The sequence below is a fragment of the Rhipicephalus sanguineus genome, chromosome 4 (genome assembly GCF_013339695.2).
Source record: "Rhipicephalus sanguineus isolate Rsan-2018 chromosome 4, BIME_Rsan_1.4, whole genome shotgun sequence".
Taxonomy (NCBI): Eukaryota; Metazoa; Arthropoda; class Arachnida; order Ixodida; family Ixodidae; genus Rhipicephalus; species Rhipicephalus sanguineus.
The window spans coordinates 164,014,186-164,033,422 of NC_051179.1; the positions used below are offsets into that span (position 1 = coordinate 164,014,186).

Below are 19,237 nucleotides of genomic sequence, written 5' to 3' on the forward strand. Positions count from 1 at the left end.
ACAAACGTGCGACGACACATAGCGCTGTATGTCGTCGTACGTTTCTTTGTCCTTTGCCGCGCTACAACGAAGCTTAAGAAGTCCTGGCCAGCTTTGTTGACAAAATATATGTGCTGCTGGACAATGCAGCCTTCTAAACATGAGTAAGGCTATTAAAAATGGCATGTTGCAGCAGAACGGGCAGAACATCAGAGGTTTCAAAGTGCAAGGTGAACTCTCCCACTGGAGCCAACCACTTTGACGTCATACCTTTGGGTGATCTTCTTAAGACTGCAATGTGGTGTGAAAGTGGCGTTTTCTGCGCCATGTAAGTTAGGTCACATTTTCCCTATGCTCACCAAAGAAAAGAAAAAATCCTGCACGAAGAAGCATGCTCATCGTTACACCGATCGTGTGCCTCACGTGGTATACAAGATGCCACTCAGCTGTGGAAAAGAGTACATTGGGCCGGGCACAAGAGTTTTTTTTTTTGTAAAAAGACAATTCATGCGGACATCTTGCATATCACTGCAACAAGTGTAAATGCACTTCGAGGCAGCCCACATTAGGAAATCCGGTATCAAGTGTGTAATTACGCCAAGCGTGTATCTAAGTGACAGAGAGATGTATGCGCACCCATGACTCCTTTCAGTTGCTGATAAGATGTGCACATGCGTAAAAACGGGCTTCATGCTTTTCAATAATTCAGTTGGAAGTCAGTGCCAGTCTGTCATTTGTGTGTTTCTCTTGCCTTCGTTTCATTGCGCTGTACATACTCAGTATATATCAGTAAAATTTACGCGCTAGGAGGCTACGGTGGGCGAGTGACTAGTGCAGCCCCACCGGCCAGGGCCTCCAAAAGTTGCTGCAGCAGGCGCTGGGTACATTCGTTCGCCCTGCGCTTTTGATCGAGGCGCTGCTGCTGAACGTGGCGCAGCCGGCCCACCTCTTCGGTTAGACGGCAGAGCTGGTTTTCCAGCCGTTCTTGGCTGGCCATCTGGGCCTCGTGGCGCTGGTTGAGAAAAAAATTCATGTATTTACAAGGAGATGGTACCAAGGCCTCAGATTATAATTGAATTGTTCCTGGATAGTAGTATTTTCAGTGCATACTATTATTGACTTTGATTGCACCAAACAAACATGCATAACAATCGCTATGACCATCTATGCTTGTTTGTTTCACAACATCAACACATTAGGCCCACAGATTGCTAGCATAAACATACGTGACGTGAACATGAATAAGCAAGTGCACCGCTTAGTGGTGGCACTCGTAATAACAAATGTCAGTGTTTTTTGTCCCAAAACCATGACATCCCTATGGGAGACGCCTTAGTGGAGGACTCCGCAAACTTCAACCATCTGGGGTTCTTTAACATGCTCCTAAGTCTAGGTACATGGGCCTGTAGCATTTTCGCCTCCATCGAAAAAGCGGCCACCATGTCCGGCATTTGATCCCGTGACCTGCGGGTAAGCAGTGAAGCAACGTACCTACTAGACATCTGTGGCGGGTGGTAGCACTTGTAAACATAACGATTGACTTCCTCAGCGCCTCAGTGTTTGGATGCAAGTACATTTTGCTATTGTGCAGAGCACTACCAAAACTAAGTGTGCGCATGCAATGTCAGTACATGGTGCCTGACTTTAAGGCGCAGTCCAATTTCTCAAGTGCTCACATTTCAATGTAACAGCAGAGTAGTGTTTTGACCAGCGAGTGAATGGCTACACACTGATGTGAAAGAGCACTGCAGAACGGGACAATGACAAGAACACTATAATGGAATGCTCTTTAACAGTCTATAGATCATGCGCACAACAGGTTCACCTAACATGTACGACATTCCCAAATATGACAGTAGTGTGCGCTTTACATATGCACCAAAACATTTTCCCAAGTTCAAGCAATAAGGAAACTTAATCCATTTAACATTACGTTCAGGCATCTTAGGTGCTGCTTTTTTCCATAAAGATGGGTAGGAATGCTATTTGCCCTTCTTTTCTTGAACTGCTTGTGTAGCTTCATTTAGGCAAGTAAGGGCCTAAGCAATACCACTAATTGCATCACGCGAAGGTGTACAAGAAGTAATAAAACCATTAGAGGAGTACTGTACCACTTTTCAAGTAATAACTCATTGACCTCAGCACTGATGTTTATTGTGTCTTGCGCTTCAAGTAGCGATCTGTTGCACGCTTTAAGCGCTTTCTCCCTCCTCTCATACCGATGAGTGTTAGAAATTAACAGGGAGGGATGGCACAAGGGCAGAAACTATGTCATCGTGCGTTATGACCTTAAATGCACGTTAAGAAACGTGCCTGCACTGCGATTCCAATGCTGCAACGCCGGCACATGGTGGCATACTGCACTAAGAAGCGCATCTGATTGAAACACCGCTCTATTCAAGTCAGCTACTGGCCAATAGAAATGCCATATCTTATATGTTGAATAACAAGCACCCGCCACTGAACATAGTGAGTACCTGCCTCTGTATGAAAAAAGGGCACCCGAAAAAATTGGCAGCAGCGTGATTCGCTAGCAACCTCAGCGTGCCTCATACAACTACAAAATGTGGCTGATGTGTTTACAGTAGTGAACGTTTGCAGAATGCCTTGTTTCACCATGCCCGAGATGTGATTCATGACCTCTTTAAATGTATGTTTTAAGGTCGTTTACCAATTTATACATTCTATACTACAATTTCACCTACACCACTTACACGTGCAAACAGGTACAGTCGCCACGGAGAAATTATTAGCACAAGTGACTACACACTTGAGCAACAAAATTGCAAACACCAATGGAAATATCGGTGTTACGATGGGCCAATTTTAGCTGGCCACTCGTGCTTTAACAGGCAAGCCGTGCCTGCTGCTTTCTCCGTGTCATGCTGGCGAACAAGATGAGCAGTATTGATGCGATATTTGCAACTTGTGCCACTCTTGTTATGCCGTGAATGTGCATGGCTGTAGTTATACGTACACACCGGTTTTGCTCCAACATCTTGTGGTGGAACTTGCGGTCTGCCAGGGCCCTCGCATCAGCACACTGGCCCTGCCGCACGTACTCATCTGTAGCCCGGCACACAGCTTCCTCCAGCTGCCTGGGCTGTCTTCGGCGGGGTTGTGGCTGTGGTCCCGGCTGCGGCTGCGAAGGTCCAGGCTGCGGCTGTGAAGCTCCTGGCTGCGGCTGCGAAGGTCCGGGCTGCGGCTGCGAAGGTCCGGGCTGTGGCACTTGTGGCTGGAGGGGTATTGGTTGCACTGGTGTGTGTGAAACAACAAGAACAAATATTACTCATTTACTGTTAGACCACTCTGAAAACATGCCACTTTACTATTCTAAAACTTCAACCTGGAAACCTCATTTTCACGTACACATAATTACGACTACATGCTTCTCTGTCATGAAAGCATGAATATCTAGAACATAAGTTCTCACAGCACAAACACATAGGTTGCCTTACGGTCAACGTCGCTCGGCCCCCGTTGAACTGCACTAGTAGCTGCATGAGAGGTTCCCACCACGACCTCGGTCTCCTGCATTTGAGCATAATACGTTGATGACACATGCTGCGTATCGGGTGTAAAAAGCATCGCTTAAACAAGCTAGTTTCGAATGTATAGCCGACCATCGCACAAACTTCATGCATAAAAATGACAACAATGAACATCTTCACAATCTCGCTAAAGGATTCATCTTTCAAGATCACGTAAGCACGTTAAAGTACCATGCATGTGCTCTCATAACAAGCCACAGTATTCTGCATTCAAAAGTATGGACTGTGGCAATGGAAGAAATTTCGGCAATCACAGTGCCCACTTTTATCGCTATCTGACTGGCACGGACATGATTAGCGAGAGAAAAGGTACGCACCACGTCGGGAACGGGGTAATACTCGGGCGGTGTGGTGACCACTGCGCCGGTCCTCTGAAGGACGTCTATAAGACGCCGCCGTCAACGCCACCAACCCTGCCGCCACCCGTGGCGCCGCAAAATAAAAAGAAAACACAACCACAACGTGAAACAACAATGAAGGCGCAGATTATTACAGAGCTCGCTTTCTCTCGCTTGTCGATCTCGCGAGCTCCTTTCGCGCGCCGTAGACCATCTTGGCCCAGTGGTTACGCCATAGTTGTGGCGATTTAACCGCGGGCCCCTGCTGATTCAGCAGCGTGGCGATTTCTTGCCACAGCTGCTTCTTTCGAGCAGCAGTCATACGCGGGGAGACCTCCGTGCAAGATCTCCCCAGGTACGGGTGCTGCTCCAGGAACTGTATCAGCATGTCCCTCTGAACTGTCGAAACGTGTGGTCCTTTCGCCGACATTTTTTTTTCCAACCGACTTCCCACATCAGCCATCCCGCAGAGAAAATTTAAGAGGCAAAACCTTCCTCTACGCTGATCGTTCTACCTTGCAAAAATCGTTCTCATTTTCACACTCTCATTCTTTTCCGTATTATATTTTTAACCTAACAAAAATAATAAATGCGCTACACTAAGGTTTTAAAAAAAACCTCCTTGCGCTACACTTACCTTCGAAATCGAAGCAGCAGCAGCTTTCGCGGATCGGCATGGTAGCTTGAGCAACGGAGTACTGTCGAAGCACGATGCAGCGCACCGCGTTCATGAAGTGACGCTTTGCGGTGGCGGTGCCTTAACAAACGGTACTCGCTGCTTCGTGAGTTCTCAATCGCATCTTGTTGACTATGTAGCGCTTCACAGTCATTCGGATTTCTTCTCTGTTGCATTGCTACAGATAAAAAAAAGAAACTCGTCAGACGGATGCATGCACCCGAAAACACACACCACGGCACGACACGTTTCTACTCACCTCGGTTCAGCAGATTGCACGGCTTCCGGAAAGATCGCAGAGTCTAATATTCTTCTTAGCCGACAGTAACCATCCCCACCTTGCACTAATTGCGACGTATTACGGGCGACCACACACACACAGCTGTTCTTTTGACATCGGCAGCCATTTTCTTTGCGCTGAACGACACGGCTTGGCTGCACATATGGCGCAAATACGGCTACGACTCAAAGTATTCGCAATGCCCACGAACTATAGGTGGCGCGCCGTGCTTTTCAAGATGGCGCCAGGAGGAGGGTCAACCCGTTTGTTAGCATAGGAACAGATAGGACGTGCGGACGTACGGCCCGTGCCACTTTCACCGGATGAAGTCATGAGCTGCGCTCAATAGACGATATGCAAAACTACTTGGTCGTCTGTTAACACTGGGCACCACTAGTCCGGTCGCCATCTTGGTAGCGTCAAGTGTACGGCGTGTTCGTAGGTGTTCGCCCAGCTCCAGCCTCCGCTTCCAGCTTCGTCGCGCTGAGATATATCTGCATTGCATTGAAGGTTTTCGACCGCGCGTAACAGGTGCATATATATAATGGCAAATCCTCTCGCTCCGCTCCAGCAGCCGTGCTTTCCGAGTCTTAGCAGCCCGGGCTGGACGACAGATTTGACGGTCGTACCGAACATATCGGAGCACACGTTGGAGTCGTTTTGCGATCAAAGACGACCCTCTGCCCGTCAGCGCAAGAAGGCGTACAACTTTACCATCGAGGCATACTGTGCGCCATCGTCGCTTCGCATGAACACTTGTGACTTCGGGTAAGTAAGCTTTTTGGTGTAGTACTAGTGACATGCTCGGCGAACGGCGTCTGATGCCACTGCGCCTGCCCTGTGCTGGCTCTCGGCGATTACGCGCTCGCCCGAAGCCGTATCTCGCTCATGTTGATATGGAAGTTCTGTCCCAGTCGAATGCAGTGAGAGCATAGGTTTCTTTTCTTATTTGTTGGTGGAAGCTAGCCAGGGCATTGAGGCAGACTCCGAATCGCCCCTTAAACAAGTGAGAAACAAATGCACTGATACTATCGAAGGGCTCTGTGATCAGTTTTTGTCTCCCATTGTGGTGGCTCAGTCGGCTATGGCTCTTGCTGAGAGCAAGATCGCGGCATCGAATCCCGGCCGCGGCGGCCGCATTTCGATGGAGGTGCTACGGAAAAAGCGCCCGTTTACTTGCGCTGCCGTGCACATGAGAGAAGTCCATTTGGCCTAAATTAATCCAGAGCACTCCACTATGGCGTGCCTCCTAATCATATGATGATATCGCCACGCGAAAAACCACGATTAAATTTTTATTTAGTCTCATTGTTGAGGGATAACACCACTGATACGGACATAAGTATTGCTTTAACAACCTGCACTGCGTTCATGGATGTCACAACTGGTTTGGCTTTTCTTTTCAGATGTTGCACCTCAATGGCAGGCTTGCCAGAACCTACCAATGCGCCAGCAGTAGGTGAACAGCTAGTGTGGTCTCCCTCCATTTCAGCTAAATCAGACTCGAGATCTGCTGCAGCCAAAGGACCAGCTCCACGGTCTTCCACAGTCGAAGATTGAGCGGCATCTTGATCTGAAATCGGATGTGCTTGCAGACAGGCACTCTGTGTTCGCTCCTTAGGTGGCTTGCGCTGCTGTCGCATTTTGCCAAAGTTGATATACACTGGGGCAGGCGTCTCAGTAAGTTGTTGCCACAAGATACACCCGGAATGAAGTCCGGGCCGATGGCAAGAAATGCTTTGAACAGACTTTTGTGGATTTCGTCACCTTGAAGTATTTCCCTTCATCACGCTTGATGGCGATGGTCCACCTCTTGTATACTGTGTTGTCTGTTGGTAAGCGGTGATACGAAACCTGCAGGTTGCAAGAAATACAGGTAGTTAAAACTTGCCTTGAGAAGTCATCCACCGAAACCTGTATGTACGTACAATACTAGAATATTTTGACCTGGCTGTAATGTTAAAAGATGCTTCGCCTGAAATAAAAGTAGGACGATATGCACATCCGTCACGCGAGCACTTTAGATAGCGGTTAATTTGCTTTCGATTAACTTGCTTTAGATTCTGCTCGATATGGCTTAAGCAAAGCGCGACAGGCCACCATTATAGTCGGTCGTCAGGTGCACTAGAGGCCAACAAACTCGATCTGATTAGTTGGCCCATGAAAGAGGGATCATCGACCACGGTCGTAAATACTCGTCTGGCGTGAACGTGTTTATCAGAACCATCTTTATCGTGGCACCAGGTTTGGCCTGTACATGAGCAAAGCTCCGCATTAAAGTCCTCGTTAAAGTCCGGCTGGCGATATCCTATCGGGTTCCGAGTGCCAGGCACGACTGGCAGGTGATAAGCACACGCGGTGCGATAGCGCCAGCCGGAGCAAGAATCTAACGCTACGGTGACGCTGGCTGCGAGCACAGATTCGCCTAAAGACAGACAAGGCATGTCGCAGTAGGACTTTGCCAAAAGCCACGCTTTTCGCTGTTCGCGTTTCTCTTAGTCCCAATATTACTCAGTCCCAGCCTGTACACATTCACCGCATACGTTCTAACAGCATGGCTGCGGATAAACAACACGGCGCTGACGCGTGTGAAGCAAAAACCACGCACCTTGTTCCCGCCAGGATCCTTAGGTCCTCGCTGTTTACAACAGGGTACACAAGTGTGTTGGCATTTCCGATGTGGGTCGATTTGCGCAAGAGAACACTTTTCGCGCTTTCTGTATCCGTGCGGGTTTCGTCGTGTACGGCAGCCCAGTGCGGAGTCTCCGCTTCGTGGACGCTACAAAGATGGCGGACCTAACTCTAAACTTGTGCACGAGATGGCGCCGCGCATTTCGCATATCAACTATTGGATATGAGACTAAAATACTTTCCCAAACCATGGAAAGTGCAAAGTACCCCCCACCTAATTATTTGCTGTGGTGTGAAAGGTTATATTTCAGCTCCGTTACCGTGCATAACGATGCTTTGCGAAATCCTGTACGTGCTACATAAAACTGCATGAACTAAAATTGACGTATGAGCTGAACGGCACATCGAGGTAGCCCGTACCGAGCCTGCCTGACGGATTTGCCGCAGTAGTAGGCCGCCAGCGAGTAGCGTCATCGCTGCAGCACGGGACCGCACGTTTAATGTGGTTATGGTTTGCAAACATAATACGCCGCCGTCATTACTTGTGCAGTCGGGAACGCGATATTACGTCTTCAACGGAACACGAGCATTTAACATCCCATTCAGTAGCGCTTGTGTCACAGCCATGCTGAGACTCTAGCCGTGTGCAATTCACTTCACTCGCATGTTGCAGATTCGATCAGCCCGATCCAAACGTGAATATCGAAAAGAATGCACACGTATGCTTTTCGCAACGTCGAAGAAGTTAGCCGAGAGGCGTGGATTGTGGCCGTGACTGCACGTTCCATCGCTCTAACCATTTCGCTTCGCTGGTCGACTTCGAGCGTGTTGGCGATGCGGCGCTCCATAATATCCACAATAATTGTGATACATGCAATGCACATTGCACAAGAGGAACTATGCTTTTATTCTGATCTCGCTCAAGGATATTATACATTAAATACAATCAAAGTGACTTACGAGCGTGAAAGAACATTAATGCACGAGGGGACGTGAAGTGCAACTCGCTCCTCGGGAGTTCAGCTGATCGTTCACCGTCGCTATCACAGCTGTCACTCTCGGTGCTTTCACAGTCTTCAATGTCCAGTGAAAAATCCTCGTCGTCAAGATGGTTTCTTTCAACATCACTGCAGAAAGCAATCCGAAGAAATTCCTCCGCCGAACGACTGCGACCACTCCGCGTCACCACATTTACAATTAGAGAGACGTCTGGGCGCGAAGAACATTATGCTCTCGGATCGGTCAACGAGCAAATCGCTTGCAGTGTGTTGCCACCTATCAACAAACGTACAAAAACAAGCGGCGCAGCGCTGGCTATGAAACCAACACCAACACACTGGCGAAGGACGGTGTGGAAAGCGTTCGCTCCACAAAAGGCGTGGAGAAGACGCGTCCTCGGATGATTGAAACGTCGCTCGCACGATTAGTAACAGCGCTTTGCTTGCAAAGGATAGAGGCCCTATTTTAATGTATCGACAACTTGAGATCGCTGAGTTTTACAAGAGCACATCGCGAGCCTGCGCAACCTCCCGCGTACAGTGTTATGGGATTCATGCTCTACAAGAAACACTGACCAATGCTATATGCAAGTAAAACAGGGTGAGATTCAACTGAATATGTCAGACGATAACATTTAACTAACCTACGTGGCTACAGAAAGCCTCGCGAAGCTGATGGTATGCGTACGCTGTGGGCTAGCATTGAAAGCGCGAGTTGCCACGTATTTTCACGAAAACTTCGCGTCTCGCAAGAACGAATCAGATTTCTCATGTCACGGAGGGCCCGGTTTGTTCACTGATGCAGGGAACATGCAAAGCCGTAGTGTTCCTTCCTTGCCAATGCTTTAACACTGAGGTTAGCACAGCCGAACAAGGGAGCGACTGCGTAGTGCTGCCATTTTATCGTCCACTAACCTTCCTCGAGAGGACGCTCCTTAATTCCGCTTGGCGGCGCGACAGTCTATGGGCATTGCGAATAGAGATACTTGTGTTTTTTTTATTTAAATACCTACCATTTTGATGTGTTCCATTTGTAAAACAATTTTAGTTAATTAAGCATACGACATTAGTTTCATTACACGCTTTCTTATTAACTTATTAACTATACGGCCTCTGAAAGGGCGAAGAAAAGAAAAAGAAACATCCGGGCAACACAGAGAGCTCGTGATTGGACAATTTCAAAAAACGTTGCGCGTTCCCGCCCAGCGCTGACGCAAGCGAAGACGTCACGCGGAAAAGCATTGGAATAAAAAATAGAATCGTTCCGCGATAGCACCCCAGCTGCGCAATAGTTCTTACATGTCGGTGCTTGGGGGCATCGCGATTTGTCACTCGGCAGCAAGCGTCGAACTCCTCACACTCCACAATGAAGGACTCAAGAAGTCGATGCACAAGCCTCACTTTCATGTGCAGTGTGTCCGGAACCACAAAATCAGGTTCACTTCCAAAAGGAACTTTGTTTTGAACACCCTGCACCAAGTTGTCGCAAACGTGTGACATGTTTTGCAGGTTCCGGGAGTACGGTGGCAAATTGAAATATGAACTTGGCAGTGTTGCGCTTGTTCTGGCCATTTCTTCTGCGAAGCAGAAAGTACATGGATATCTTTATGACGCTGACTTCATGCCTAACACAGTTAGAAGCAACCTTAGGTTTGCCCCAAGGCAAATCGTCACTGGAATTTTGACGCCATCAGTAGTCAGTACCTGCTCCTTCGTAACCTTGTTTACATCCTTTACTACGTCACCAAATGCAGTCCTCAGTGCAAAGTAATTTTCTGGCACTTCAGCAATAGCTAGAATTCGGTGGGGCTTGTGTGATTATGCCTGGTTATGGTGCTGAATTAGGACAAGGGAAAGGGTTGACCATGATGTTGTTCAACTAATTTGACAACTATCCCTTTCCACTTTCACGACTATGTCTTCATTACATAGCGCTTCCATTGTGACTTTCCTTTGTGCTGCCATGTCACTAAGAGCTTTAGAGAGGTCTTCCGAAGAAAAAGACCTGAGCTCGTCGTGCTTCACCGGGAGTCCTCACGATTTCAGTCAATGCGTCTATTGTGTCTTTTAACTCACGTAGCAAACGAAGAGGAGGAAAGTTGAGAAGGTACCGTGATAGGCTTTTCCAACACCCATCACTGACGTAGTGATCATCAAGGATGGCTGCTACCTGTCGTACAACCTGTTTGTCATCCGGACAAAGGTCTTCAAACGAAGGCGAGTTCTGCCCTTTAAACCTTGCTTTTATATCGATGTCTATAGAAAGCATTCCGGCCTGAAACGGTATCCCATGCACACAACCTCGCGTGTCTCTTTCAATTATTTCTTCAAGGTCGAGCCTGAAGCTAGTCAGTGAGATCTTGAGAACTTTGAGGCAAGCCTGCGCTGCTGAAATTAGCTTTCTTTCGTAGTTTTCCCAGGTTCCCTGGCCAACACGTTTCCCTGCGTTCATACTCGAACACCCGTGGTCTCTACGCGCAGTTAACTGATGCACTTGCTCTTCGATCAACTCGCAAGCGGTGAAGCGCGTCGGCATTTATACATGTGCTGTCGAATATTCCAGTGTTATCGCTGGTTGTCGTGCAAGTTCTAAATAAGCTCGAGTGTTCGCGTCTTGCGCGCAATCTTAACAAAACGATCTACAATGATCGTGAAGCTTCTCGAACAATGAGGCGTGGTTTGTGCTGAGTGTTGCTGACAGTCTTTGTGGGCGAAAACCGAATACAGCAAAAGTGATAAGAAGAAACGCACGTGGCAATATGCATTGGCGCATGAAGGAATAAAGCAGTTGTTAGTCGGCGCTTGCGTCGTACGTTTCTTTTCTTCGCGGGTGTCTTGCGCGTTTGCATTGTAATTTTAGCCTGAGGATTTTGGTCGCGGTGTAACATGTATACTGTGATTCTGGCTCAGCCGTCTTGTTTCTTCCCTCCTGTGACATAAGTCTACAAGAGTAAAAGCGTCCCCTTACAAATATTCTTATTAAAAAAAAAACATATTGAGCAATGTCAACAAATGGCACTGAAAATACATTGTGGATCAATAGAAAAACCATCGAGAAAACTGTTGACCAGTATTGAAAATTGGCCCGCGGCTTTCAAATGAAAGACCATTAAGAAAGTCAACATTGATTTATCGTTGAAAAAACGAACGTAAATTTGAAGCATTGAAAGGGTTTTCACTTTCAACACTGAAAGGTCCGTGAAAGGTGGGTGACGCTCATAGCATAGTCCCTCAATACTTTTTTACTGGTCACGAAACTTCGGGCCAAGTTTGGTATAGGGACAGAGCCTCCCGCCAGGGGGCGTTACTGCAGACAAGGGGGCTTTGATCGCGGCCGCTTAAACGGCGTTTGTGGTGCGTCAAGAGATTTCCGTGGCGAAGACTCGCTCTGGTGGCTTGACGGACAGATTTCCGCGGGTCATTCATATACTGATCACCCATCGCGTATAGGCAGCGTACTCGTACCTGCGCGTAGCGGCCATAAATGTCATTTCGGGTGCTGCAGTGTTCTATTTCGATCGCGGCGAAATCGGCGTGCAGCCATGTCCTGCACGCTGATTCAGCAAGGACTGCTTGGTCACGCCTTTTTGATGGTTTTTATTTTCCTCGAGGCTGTAGCCGACGTCAGAGGAAGAACCGCGACCAACATTGCCAGTACACAGCCGTACGCACGGCGCCGTTCCGAAGCGCTGCACACAGCCTCCTCTGTTTGGCAAGCTTTATCCTCAGCCTTTTTTACCGTCCGCATACTTTCTGCACAACAACGGGAAAAGCACAAAGGTTTACGAAATTAATCAAGTTTGTTGAACTTGAGTTATAATCAGCATGCCGAACAACACAGAAGAGCAAGCCGCGTAAAACTGCAATATTTACCGTCATTTACTGCATCCAATTCGTCGGAGACGTCCACACGGATCCTCTGCGCAGCATTTTCCCCACTGGAATCCTCCGAAGACTCCCGACGACGCTTGACCGGCTGCCTGTGTGGCAAGTACCGAGGTGCCGGCTGCTTTTTGGACAAGTAAGCCGGGAGACCTTCAAATAATCGAGGTATAACGCCGGCCCTCAGCTTCGCTCTTTCGCACGGCAACCTAACAACGGTGCCTTCTATAACGCATTCGTCTTCACGAATAATGTCCGCGTTATAGAAATGTTTTTCGCATACTCGAACGCTTGGTGAACTGAACGAGAATGTTCCCGTTTCTTTGCCCGCTTCCACTGCTCACGGCTTCCGGGGTCGCTGGGGAACACAAACAACGATACTTTTTCAGGGTTCCTCTCTAGCCAGAGCGACAGTGCGGCGCACAGCATGTCATTGTCATCGGTCGTGAAGCTGCCGCTAACTTTTTGTCGCATACGAAAATGGTCACAGGCACACACAGCACCGCACACACGCGATAAAACGACGCAAACAAAGCGAACACAGCACACCGTCGCCGCGCGGGGCCTCGCCGAGTGCCTTGTTCGCCGGAGCGACCGTGCGGCACGCGGGACGTCTTCTGCATCGTGCATCACGCTGCCGCTAACTATTCGTCACGTTTGAATACGATAAGACGCACAGAAAGCACTGCACGCACACGATACAGCGCGACACACAAAAACAGACACACCACGCCGTCGCCTCGCTGACTGCTTCAACGAGTGCCGCGAATGCCCCCTTAACACTGGTGGCGCCGCCCCGCGGTCAAAGTTGGCGACACACAAAGCTCTCCCATGGAGTGACGGGGAAGTTTCGTGACCAGTAAAATGTATTGAGGGATTATGCTCATAGCCTAACTGAGATCATTCTCGATTTGGGAAAACGGCCAAATGTAAATGTAAGAACGTGTACTGCAGGCCTATATCTAGGTCACCTTGGGCAGTTGCGTAGCCGGGGGGGGGGGGGGGGCCACACCGGGCTCGTTCCCCCGCCCCCCCAAATTTTTTTGCCATGGCATATAGAGCTCAAGATAATCGATCACATTTGCCTGCCCGACCCCCACATCAGATCAAGGAGGTGCCCCTTCCCCTCGAAAAAAATTTCTGGCTACACCCCTGACTTTGGGCCTGCAGTACAGAAGTGCCTATTACAGTGATGAGCCAATATGAGAGGGAACACTGAAATTACATTTTTAATGTCACAGCACCTCAACGCAGTTGGCTAGTGGAAAAGTGCTCGTCAGACTAAATGCTCAAACCGAAGTCTATATCTTGCAATTCAAGACGTCACATTCATGTTGATACATTACAAGTAGTCATTGAGCAAACACGGAATTATTCTCTGTCATATTGCTCGCGACTGTACATTTACGTTTTCCCATTCTCTCAAAGCAACAATAATCTCAATTAGTCAACATAGCTTAAGTAAAGATTATTGTCAGCTGGACTAAACCTTTAGCAATGTAACATGCAGCAAATGAGGCAACGTTTCAAGTGTACTCAAACCACTGGATTATATTTTCAAGTTTATAACAGCTATTACGATACACCGCTCTCAATTACAAACAAATATCTGCATAGGCAATATCTTAGCAGTGTACATACCTGCCCTGTAATCATTTAAGTGGTCTTTGGAAGGTGCAAGCAGCCCTGAGTACAAAATATGCGTGTTTATACACCTTGAGTTAGTGACACTAAGCAGCAGCACATCAACATTTCGTAGACTTGGGTCCCCATCTACGAGCATGTTTTCATAGATGGTAGCCAAGTACCTGCGCAATTTAGCTATAATGACAAGCAAGCAAAATTTTCTAGTAAAATGTATTTTTTTAGCAAAACACTTTAAGTAAAACAATTTGTGGCCTTTTATAGTATGAAACTTTCTTCAATGTGCTTTTGTGCGCAAGCTGCCTGCAGCTTTACAAGTGTTGAAGATGAACTTTGAGAAACAAAAATATGTTATTAAATAAGTGGATGAAACATATAAAACTAGTAATTCAATAAACAGGATTCTGGAACCTCGCGTAGGTTTACCGTCAGCTCGTTCACTAAGGGGAGATGCATGCTCAGTGATTCCACTCCTGCGCCAACTGCGCCAAAGTGCGCCAAATTGTATTTACTGCGCCATCCTGATAATATCGACGAAATTTGCGCCAAACTGCGCCAAAGTCTCGGGTTTGGGGGCGTCTATCACCGGCAATCGCACCCCCGGCGCGTCAGAACATGTGCAGCTCGATCTTGGGGCTGCCATTAAAGTCGCAATCATGGACCAAGAATTATTCCGCTGAATAAATAGCGCTCGCGCGTAGGTTCCGAGTAAGCCACGATGCCATGCACGGTGCCGACGCAGCTTATGTTCTGCAAGTCGGCTCGACAGCAAAACGCGCTCTCCGCAGAGGCTCGTGACGTCTAGGCCTATCGGTAGCGAGAAAGTGCGACGGCGATTCATCGGCGGACGTCGTCTGTTCCAGAAGCGCTGCTGATAGCTCGTTTCAAGCGTCGCACGGCACGTAAGGAAAGCAATGTTCAGTAATAACTACATGAGTGCCGCTAAAATGTCTGTCACTTCTGTTTCCGGACATCGCAGAGTGAAATCTGGGATCGCTCGCAGTAGATATATGGGGCAATATCGAATTTTCCTTGCTTCGCGTTTATGGAAGAGCACGCGAACGGTGGAAACGCGTTGACACTTTTCCTCAGATATGCTTTATCCATGGATTTTCATCCAGAACAGCTTTTTCGTAATTCCTTCCGCCAGCACGTCCGAGTTTGTAATCACTCTGCGGTAAATACCCCCTAAAAGGCCCTGCCCTTTCGAGCTCACGTGCTAGGGTTCCAATTCGAATTTTTTTGCTTGCTTTTTTAAAAATGTCATCTTATTAGTAAAATCATATCTCCTGGTCGGAGCAGCCGCAAATGCGCAGCTGTCAGTAGCGGGCCCGTCGCTGACGGCCCACAGTGAAGCGGCTACGCCATGTTACACGTCCGCCTCTCGCTTTCGGGGGTCGATAGCTAGCGGTTAAAAAAACTCAGTTTCGCTTAAGAGCGAAGCAATGAATTCGATACCAAAAAATTGTATTGTGAAACGAAGTAAGACTAGCAGCTAACTCTTTTGGATCCGATCTCGCGTAACTCAACAAAACGCTAGTTTAAGGGGATATGGCCCCTCCAGGAACCGAAGCGTTTTCTTGCTCTGAGTTCTCTAAACGCGAAGTAAGCGTTGAGAGCACAGCAAGTTTACAAGCCGTCTCCTAATGCCTCGAGATAGCGCGCGCGCAAGCGAGCGACTGCGCCCTTCGAAAGATGCGCACCCCCCCCCCCCTTCCGCTCCCGCGTCCCTTCATGCTCCTTACGAAAGACGGGCGGGGCGTTTCCTCTCTGTTTGATGAGCAATCGACGGCAGGCCCGCACGCGGGAAGATGTTATCTCATGCGCTGTCCGTGCGGCGGAGACAGACGGCCGGCTAGTTTAATCTCCGCTTCAGCCGCGTTCGTCGCCAGCGCTCGCAAGCTTTTACCCGCGGCTAGAATGGACGTGGTGACGTTAATAATTTGGACTTTATACGGAAAATTACGGCAATGGCGACGGCAAAAATCCGCCGAGAGTATCCATATAATTGCTAACGCAAGGGTCAATGTACGGGGCAGATTTTGCGCCCCCCCCCTCTTAGGTGATTAGGGGGGGGGGGCGGCCCCCACCCCTGCCCCCCCTGTGCGCACGCCTATGCTCCTGAGATGATTTTTTCCATGAGATTTGCAATGAATCGAAATATTTCTAGCCTTCATACGAGCCCCATAATAATACTCAGGTGCTTGAATGTTAATGCAATATGCTTCTGTATTGCACTCCAGGATGTAAAATTCGCTGCTCCAAAGTGCTCCCAGATGCAAAATTATCTGCTCCAAAGTGCTCCAAGATGAAAATTTGGCTGCTCCAAAGTGCTCCAAAACGGAAATTTTGCTGCTCCAAAAATTGCTCAAAGTCAGAAGTCCTCGGTAGCATCACTGCATGCAGAAAAGCTGTGTTTTTTTGAAGATCTTTCACCTGTATTGCCCTCATGTAGTGCAAGAAGAAAAACGGAATAAGCTTTGGCAAGCAGCAACTTCACTAAGTGCATCTGTGCATAAGCTTACATATCAGATGCATTTGACTAGTTGAAAATGAAGAAATATCACAGTTGGAAATACCAGCTGAAAATCCTCGTGAAGGGCAAGACAAAAAGTTTTCGCAAGCAGCATCTGCCCTTAGTGCACCTGCGCATGAATTTACTTATTGGATACATTTGACTAGTTGAAAATGAAGAACTATAACAATTGGAAATACAAGCTGAAACCCCTCATGTAGAGCAAGAAAAAAAGCTTTAGCAAGCACTATCTTCCCTAAATGACCTGTGCATAAGCTTGCACGTTGGGTGCATTTGAATAGTTAAATATGAAAAAAAACTTGTGAGATTGGAAACCATGTGCTAAAAGCTCCTTCTGGCAACATTTTCATATACGGCGAAAAAAAAATCTGAGGCAGCATTTTCTATTAATGAATACGTGCACAAGGTTGCACATAAGGTAGCACTGTACAAAAAAGAAATTTTATCACAGAGCACCAACAAGCAGCAGGCACGCAAATTGAACATCGGCAAAATAAAATTCACCTGTGACCACCTTGCACAGCCTCGTCGTCAAGAAGCCCCTCTTTCCCTTTTTTCCGTGCAGGCTGTAAAGGCGCTGCACGGTAGGTGTCATGATGGCCTTCATGACGCCTGTTGCCGCCTCCCTGAAGCTGCTAACCCCAAGCGGGCCAGCTGGCGATGCTGAAAGCAAATTAAGGGTCACGTTTTTAGCATAGATACTGGGTTGACAGTCAATATGCGTGTGCCTAAACACTTATTATCATGAGCAATATAATCTGGTACATCGAATTCACATTCATTCAATGATTATTTCTAACGTTCTGATATGAATGTGATGCATTCAATTACCAGAGAGACCTTTGCCGCGTGAGCATTTAGCGTCATGGACACAATTGCGCTTGCAAACTGCGTTTAACAGCTGTGACCTCTAAGAGGCAGTTTCAGTGTTCCATCTCATATTGTTCACGGCTACACTTCTTCATAGCTGAACACAAATATTGTCAGGACAGTTGCACAAACATCCGGCACTAGTTCCACAAACAGGCAAACGTGAGTGCAGTCACGAAGAGAAAAATAGTTGAGATGTACGTTCATTGCACAGGAAAATAATATAAAAATTTTGAGACTGTATGTTCTATTACAAGGTGGGAGATTCCTTGGGGTCATATAAAATTCGCCAAGAATGACCAAGAACTACCCGTTATTGCTTAGCGGCTATTGAGTTGGAGCTATGCGCTTGTGCTTAGCATTGCTATTGCCAGGTATTGCACGCACATTTTAATCAGCTGCAACATGTGTTTAGGTTCTGTTGCGACCGGCCTTTGGAGGCACCAGAGACTCCGGAGGAAGAGGCTGGAGGAAGGCAAACTTAACAGAGGTTTTATTTACATGGGCGATCAGTTTGTTTCTACATGACGATTTCGTCCTACAGGACGAGGATTTCCTGTCTACATGACGACGATTGCGCCCCGAATGAGCCTGCGGGGGCTCATTTTAAAGGGTCTCTTTCCCCAGATCCCTTGATCGGGGAATTTCTGCAAGTTGGGACGGTCCAATCGCGTCCCACACAACGCTAATGAGGGTGCCACCCACACTCGCCAAGGTCAGCGTCGTCGACTGGGGCGTGGCCCCGCACTCTGCTGCTGTTGCACCAAAGGGTGCAACCTGTGGTCCCCGCCATGTGAAGGCCGTAGGTCGATGGGTCGCACGCTCGGACACAAAAGGTCTGCAGTTCCGAAGCACCTTGTCGATCAATTTGTGGGACTGGTTGTCATCCGCGCGGACGCCGCTGTCTCGTCAAGGTAGATTTGGCGACAGGAAACCATTATGGTAGTCTGGCCGAACGCGGACGGGCCGGACTGCAAGGCGTCTCACGTCCCATCTCGGGAGGACAATTCAAGCGCTTGAACATTGTCAAGGCAAGCCGCGCTTCGGCGCCCGGTTCGAAGAACAGGGGACGCCGCTTCCTAGTCGACGCAGGGGCCGATCGTAACAGTTCCTGAGCGCAATAAGTAACCTGTATATGGTGTTCGGAATAATTCTAGAGTGCGCCACTACGCTATTTCCATCACGACATTGGTTTTGACATGTAAAATCCCCCCAAAATTTAAACGGGAATTGTCGAACGGGCACATATTTGCGTATTTCGAGCGATTTTCACTATTTAGACTAAATGACAAGTTCAATTATTGCTACTCAATACGATACTTCAGTGTGACTGAGCGTTTTATGCACTACACCCTGCAGCAACATTCTGTTTTAAACATGAAAAAAACGCCAGAGGGAAGTTTTCCCATGTACCAGGTCCCCAGGTATGCTGGATTGCCTTTACGTCCCATCGGCTTGAGCACATGCATCCCTATGATACTAAAGGAAAATAGAACCATCAAAGTTTCCTAATGGAACTTATTTTAGTCTGCTTGCCTGTAGACACATTGCTCATTGGAAGGACTGTGAAAGCCTAGTAGTGCCCGCACATGATTTAAGAGCTGAAAAAAAAAAAAACAGACAAGGAATAAAAGGAGTGCGAGTTGCCATAAGACAAGCGCTTAGGTTTTCATCTGATAAGTCTTTTCGCTTAGGCCTACTGAAGATCTAAATTCTCGTGCAATCTCACTAACAAACAAAATTGTACCTAGGAAGAATGTTGCCGAATTTGTTGTACTACGAAATAGAGTAACGTTTTTACCAAGGCAGTGGACACACCCTCGTCCTTGAGGGCCTCTGCGGCAGCTTCCAC

General features: G+C 47.9%; 1 protein-coding gene across 1 annotated transcript; it reads right to left on the reverse strand.

Annotated features, from left to right (window-relative positions):
• Window positions 1–680: 680 nt before the first annotated feature.
• Window positions 681–3,904, reverse strand: LOC119389106 (uncharacterized). Its single transcript, XM_049414970.1, has 4 exons — window positions 3,848–3,904; window positions 3,438–3,510; window positions 2,961–3,234; window positions 681–991 (listed from the first exon to the last, which is right to left on the reverse strand). The coding sequence occupies exons 2-4, from the start codon at window positions 3,480–3,482 to the stop codon at window positions 783–785; spliced, it is 528 nt and encodes a 175-aa protein (XP_049270927.1). The 5' UTR covers window positions 3,483–3,510; window positions 3,848–3,904; the 3' UTR covers window positions 681–782.
• Window positions 3,905–19,237: the final 15,333 nt, after the last annotated feature.